General features: G+C 47.5%; 1 protein-coding gene across 1 annotated transcript; it reads right to left on the bottom strand.

Annotated features, from left to right (window-relative positions):
- Positions 1 to 383: 383 nt before the first annotated feature.
- Positions 384 to 4588, bottom strand: MLF2 (myeloid leukemia factor 2; the record flags this gene model as incomplete). Its single annotated transcript, XM_010176971.1, has 7 exons — positions 384 to 487; positions 1048 to 1289; positions 1381 to 1540; positions 1895 to 2020; positions 2414 to 2467; positions 3977 to 4012; positions 4462 to 4588. Coding segments are annotated over 6 exons (682 nt in total), but the record flags the coding sequence as incomplete, so codon positions are not given.
- Between the last annotated feature and the right edge of the window lie 1815 nt (positions 4589 to 6403).

Here is a 6403-nt window from a genome sequence, read left to right on the forward strand (position 1 = left end):
CCACAGGCTGATCCAGCTTTTGTTCTGCTCCTCCCTTCTCTAACACACACATCCATCTGCTTCTCCACAGCTGCACCACGGAGCAGGAGAGGAAGCCTCTGTCCCGGTGAGGGGACCAACACGGGGTTCCAACAGAATTCCCTCATATTTCTTTCACAGGGAACTAAACACAAACTTCAGAACCAGCCCAACCCAGCACAGAAAGAGTGGGAAGGATGGAAGAGGCAAGGTGGCAGCTCCTCATGCCCACCACTACTGGCAGAAAGAACAGAACCAAGGGAGAGCAGGAAGGGAATGGGCAATTAATGCATTCCTTGCACATCAGTGAGATTCCCCAGGCCCCGCTGCAGCCCAAATGGGCCAAAAAAGAGCAATGCAGAAGATTAGTTGCTTTGTTTCAATTCTTAAGTGGGAGGGAGGTTAATACTAAATTTGAGGAGGATCCAAGTGGTGCTTTGAAGGGGCTTCAGAGTTTCACTGTCTGTACCTGGGAGGAAGGGAAACAAAGAACATAAAAAGAGTAAGCGGTAACTAGAAAGCAGCACAGAAGACAGATAAAGACATGCTTCAAACTGATGTCTAGACATAAAATAAAAAAAAAAAGGAAAAAAGTCCCTTTTCAAGCACTAGACCACATCCCAGTGAACCCTGTTCAAAATGCAGGAGAGCAGGCACCAGCACTGACTTAGATTTCAAAGTGGGTTGACAGCAAACGGTCTGTAAGTTCTATACAATGACAGTAAAAACACTCTCCAGATTGAGATCCGACATCGTTTCATGGCATTACAACCATCAGTTAAGGCTGACACCACACTTCATTAATGACAAAGCTGACTTCAACAACTTCCACCTTCCCATTCCAAACAGGATTTTCTCAAAATTCACATCTGCCTCTGCTCTCTAGATTAAGTGGGAAAACCCATTTCCAACCAACACTTCAAAATAATGCAAGACTGGGAGAATGAAAAAAATAATCGTACGGCTAAGAGGCAACCGTGCAGTGGAAGATGAGGAGAGAAAAAACCAACCAAACTTGTTAAGACTTACAAGAGCGTGTAGGTAGATCTGGGGGTGGCCACGCCGCACCCCCCCACAAAGTCTGCTCTGGGTTCACCAGTCATACCGACGGGACTGTCTGGAGGGAGAATCCTCAGGGCCCTGGATCGCAAGACGAGTCCCTTCGGCCCGGCGGCCACTGCTGCCTTCATGACGCCGGTACTCCAGCCCCCGCTGCGGCCGGAAACGGGACGTCTCTCGCCTCCACTCATCATCAAACGCAGCGGCATCACCTACGTCAGGAACGAACAAGCTCATCAGATGGGGAGGAGGTGGGGAAGCGGCACCTGGGTTTGCTGGGAGGAGGACACGGGCAGTACTCACTTTCATCCATGTTGATGTAGTCCTGCCTCTCCTCCTGGTCGCCTGTACGATGGTTCCGGGACCGCTGCATGATGTGGGCTCGCTCCCTGATGTGGTGGCCAATCGACATTTGTTCCAAGCCACTGTCTGAGTCCCTCACGGTCCGTCTGGTCTCACGGATCTGGGGGCAGAGTCCCGTGTAGGATCAACATTTGCATTCGTTCTCCCAGCCCCATAAGGCACTCTGATTCTCGCCTGCAGTATTTCAGACACGCTGCACTGCCGCCACTCCCAGGATGTCAGACCCAACATAATGACGAGGGAAAAATGGATTCCCCCACTGCCAGCACTTCCCATCCCCTCCCGGTGGCCCTCAGCATGGTTCAGTGAGTCACAACGCGCTCCTCCAACTGCAACCCACTGCGAAGCAGAAGTGCTGTGGGTGGCCAACACTGAGCCACCAAACAAAGCCTACCCACCCACAGCACAACCAGCAGCCCCGTGCTGGGAAGACGCACTGCAGGCTCCTCCTTACCCCGCCAGGTGCTGAACGCATCTCTGAGGTCTCTTGATAGACTTTGGGCCCATCACCCAGGTTGGAATAGGAGATGACAGTTGAGGAGGTAAATGTCTGGCAGTTAGCACCACTTGTCATATGCTCCTGCAGGAAGAAATGGGGAATGGGAGGGAAGGAGAGAGGGCAGTCAATTCTCTCTCTATACAACAAATGAGGAAGAAATTACAGTAGGAAGAATGCAATCCCCATGGGTCCATTTTTCTGGAGAATACATCTTCCTATTAAATTTATTCTTGTTTCTTGCTAAAGTCTATCCCCACACTTCCTTCCTCACCCAGCTCTCCTCCCTGCACTCAGGAACAAGCTTGCTATCACTCCATCCTGGTCACAAAGCAAGGCTTACAGCCTCTGCCACCCCGGCAGCTTGAGCAGAGCCCAAACCAAAGAAGCACAAATAAGATGGGAGACATGAGAGGGGATGGCAGGAGCACCCTTGGTACTCCCCTTGATACAGACTGGCTTATGGAGGGTTCTTACCATGTTTCCAATCATGTCGTTCATCATTCCAAACATATCTATAAAGCCACCTGCCTGATAAAAAGGAAAAGAAAATGTAACAACAGTCAGTTTGGAAAGATACAGGAGAAAAGAACAACAGACTCTCTCCAAGGGACAAGAAACTGCTGCCTAAGCATTAATAACTTTTTATTTTCCCCTTCTTTCAGTAGGGCAGAAAACCAGCAGGATTTGGGGGTGCTATTCCCTCCACTCTCTCAGGTTGCACTGCCCAAGTGTTCTGGCTCTCCAGATCTCTGGATACAGCAAAGCATGTTCTTTTAGTTCGGGTCTGACTCCCAGTGCGCTGGGTTTGTGGGTCCAGGCACTCAGCAAAGCTAAGAGAAGAAATCTCAGGTATGCACTTACAGTGATCTTAACCATAAGACACTCATCCTCGATGATGTTTTCACCTCATCACTGTCATCTCTTCGTTTAAACCACAAGGAAGTTTCCACTGATTGTATTACTTTTAACATAATAACAAGTTTTCTTATTTTCTCTACAAACACCTGTCTTTTTAATCTTGCAAACCTAAAGGCTGCAGTAATACACCGGGCCAGCAGGTCTCACAGGTTAATTGTGCAATATGTAAACACAACTGCTATGTCAGTTCCAACTTGATTTTTTTGTTTCCTCGAGTAGGCTCTGGTTGGTTTTCAGCAGAGCAGTACTCACACGCAATGTTATTATCCTTTGAAGTCTATCCGTTTCTATTCTTATTAATCCTTCTCTGAGCTACAAAAATTCCAGGACGCTTAGTCTCTCTGACTGGGGCAATCCTGCAGAGCGAGGCAGCTCAAGTTGCTGGATCTGGAATAACCTATTTCCACTGTATTATTGGAGTAGATGATGGAGATCAGCACGCTCCAAGCATGGTGTTCTCACATACACACAGTCATTCTCATTCCAGTCCTGTTCACATGAAGCACTCACTTGGCTTTTCCATCTGCCACCACTGGCAAAGGAGGTTCAATAATCACCTCTGCCTAACGACAGGCAAGTCTTTTCCTCGTGTTGTCACAGTTCCTCCATTACATCTGAACAAACCCACAGCTCCTTTTCAGAAGTATGAGGTTATTAAGAGACTATCTGCTCTTCCTGGATATTAACTGTCCCAATTCCTATGAAATATTGTGCTATAATAGCTTTAGAGTTCTCCTCTGGTCAAGGTGCAAATATAACTTCCCCATCTAAACAGAGTTAGAATCTCTCCTCTCAAACAGCTCACAGACTAGATTAAGACATGAGAGGGGAAACAAGGGAAAGGCCTGAAGTCATATAGCAACTCAGTGAGAGAGGTCCAAGAGAAAGCAGCTGCCTCCAGTTTCAGTTCAATACCCTCTTCCTTATTCTGTTTACTATAAATCCAGAGCTGGTTCTGGTCTCTTCACACCTTCTCAGCTGCACTGCCCATTAGGACAGATGGTTTTGCTCACAGATGGCTACAGTTTAGCACTGGCTGCACACAACGCTGATGAATCTCAGTGTGGAGCCACTACTTGGAAAGCCTCTAATCTGACCCAGGAAAAAGAGAGAACTTACCATGCCGAGCATCCCAAAGGGTGACACAGCTCCTGCCTGCCAGGGTAACAGAAAAACAGAACAGAGGATGACCTTGGAACATGAGACCCTCCTCAGAACACCCACATGCCTCTCGGAAACAGAACTGGGAACACTCAGGCCCAATAAACAGGCCAAGAAATTGCCCCACAGAGTCATGGCAGCTCAAACCACATCACCCCAAGAAACCAGACAGAAGGTGATGCTCCCAAATTTCTCGCAGTTATATTGATTTATGTCCTTGAGAAATATCATGTATTTCCTCCCTTCCTCCCGTTCAACCTAGAATGCAGTTGTGTTCAATGCCTTAATGCACATGGAGGACAAGAAGGGCACTGTTTTAGAGATTAGTTCTGCCCCCACCATCCGTGTGAAGGCGAGGGGCGAGCCCAACCGGATAAGGATGGAAGCCAGAAGCTAATGAGGCAGCTCAGGAAACCCTGCCCTGTACTCAGCCCCTCTTTTACCTGCATCCTGCGCCCAGCCTGGCGAGCCCCAGGTGTGGTCCCATCAGTGATGCCGAGGAGCGGGCCGAACCCAAAGCTTCCAGAAAGCATGCGGTTCATGTGCTGCCGGTGGATCGCAAAAGGGTCCCTTCAGAAAGTTGGGGAGAACAACGGTGAGGAAGGGAAGACAAAACCCCACACAATCTACCCATTCCAACTTTCAGTTTCTCTTGTAACCGTACATTCATTTCCAGGCTGAAAATCCAGAACCCCGAGAACTCAGTGTTGCTTATGGTGATCCTTGGGGCTGGAAGGGACCTCTGATCCCATCTTATTTCTTGTAACAGAAGGCATTACACCACAGAACCCTCTCAGTCACTAACTGATGTCTGTTCAGAAGGAGCTGGGTGTTCTGCTCCCACTAACACTTTAGGGCCAAGCCTGGCAGAGGCCATCCCAGAACCTCCCTGCTCTAACAGATGAAAGCCATTTCTCAGACCTGCAGTCCACGCACCACCATCATTTCATACTCATTTCCTCTTGTGCCATCAAACCCCTTTATGTTAACAGCTCTGTGAAACAATCAAACCCTTCTAGAAGGGCAGTTCATCATTTCACAGGGAGGTGCGCCAAGACCCTCCTGACTGCAAAAACACTACACTTAATGGGACCAGAGAGCATGTGATCCTAGATACTGTCCCCTCATATGCACAAACACACTCAAATGCAAGACTGAAACCCCCAGAACAGACTGCACAGCCTGACACTGTCACATCTCTGCCCCAAGTCATCTGCACCTGCTCTTTTCCCACAATGCTACGTGTGCACCTATCAAAAGGCCGAGACCATACACAGCTTTGGCAGATTTGAGAGGGAAAAGGAACAGTAACTGAGGTCCCTAACTGGTTTTCCTCCCTTCCCTTTTTTTGCAGCCCCCACTTGCAGGGCTGCATGCATTCACACACGTGGGAGGAGCATGCAGAAAAAAAGGAGAATAGGGACAAACGATCACAGAAGACAGTGGTCACAGTAAAACAAGTCTGGGAAATACCACAGCATTACTCTGCACATCTTAGAGTCTGCACTTATCCCTCCTGAGTGTGAGTAACCTCGGCAGCATGTAACATTCCTGAGATCACAAAAGCACCTACTACAAACCAATACTTTTTTGTCTCTACTGGCAATGCTTTGCATAATAAAAGCTCAGCTCATACCTGCCACATCAATGAGAACGCAGCGTCATTCTGTGACTAACTGGGACATCAAGGTCTCCTCTCCTGCTAATTTGCTTACAGCTGATAAAATTCTTACCTATTATCAATTTTGTAAGCAAAAGCCAGACTTTATTCTTCTACATAAATTAATTCCACCAAATTTCTAGCAGTGCTATGCTTGACATAATCAAATTCTTACAGTAGTAGGGTCTGTTTCTTATCTGCTTTGGCAAGGACTGCCAATTTAGTTTCACTGCCAAAATTTATCAGTAGCATCCAGTTTCTGGACTGTGGGCAGATACGAAATCATTCAGTAAAAGGAACCCCAGGAAGAGTTCTTGGGACCTTTGTTAGTTTTCAAGACTCGTATTTCAGAACTACTTTTTGTCTTCTCTCTACTTAGTTCCTTACAACTTGACAACTCCTTTAGCAGCCTTCTTCAGCTCGGTTAACGATTTCCTGTGTGGAACAGCAACAAACACTGGACAGAACAGTCAGTTTTACCTATCTTTTGAAATCCTATCTATGACATCCTACTTTGCGTAAGAAAGAACAAAAAAATCCTTAAGCAAAGAAGATGAGGTATTCCAGCCCTCTCTTCCTCAGACAGTTGCCATATCTTTTCATAGAATCACAGAATGGTTTGGGTCAGAAGGGACCTTAAAGATCATCCAGTTCCAACCCCCCTGCCATCAGCAGGGACACCTTCCACTAGACCAGGTTGCTCAAAGCCTCATCCAACCTGGCCT

This window comes from Antrostomus carolinensis, unplaced genomic scaffold, assembly GCF_000700745.2.
Source record: "Antrostomus carolinensis isolate BGI_N321 unplaced genomic scaffold, ASM70074v2 scaffold23731, whole genome shotgun sequence".
NCBI lineage: Eukaryota > Metazoa > Chordata > Aves > Caprimulgiformes > Caprimulgidae > Antrostomus > Antrostomus carolinensis.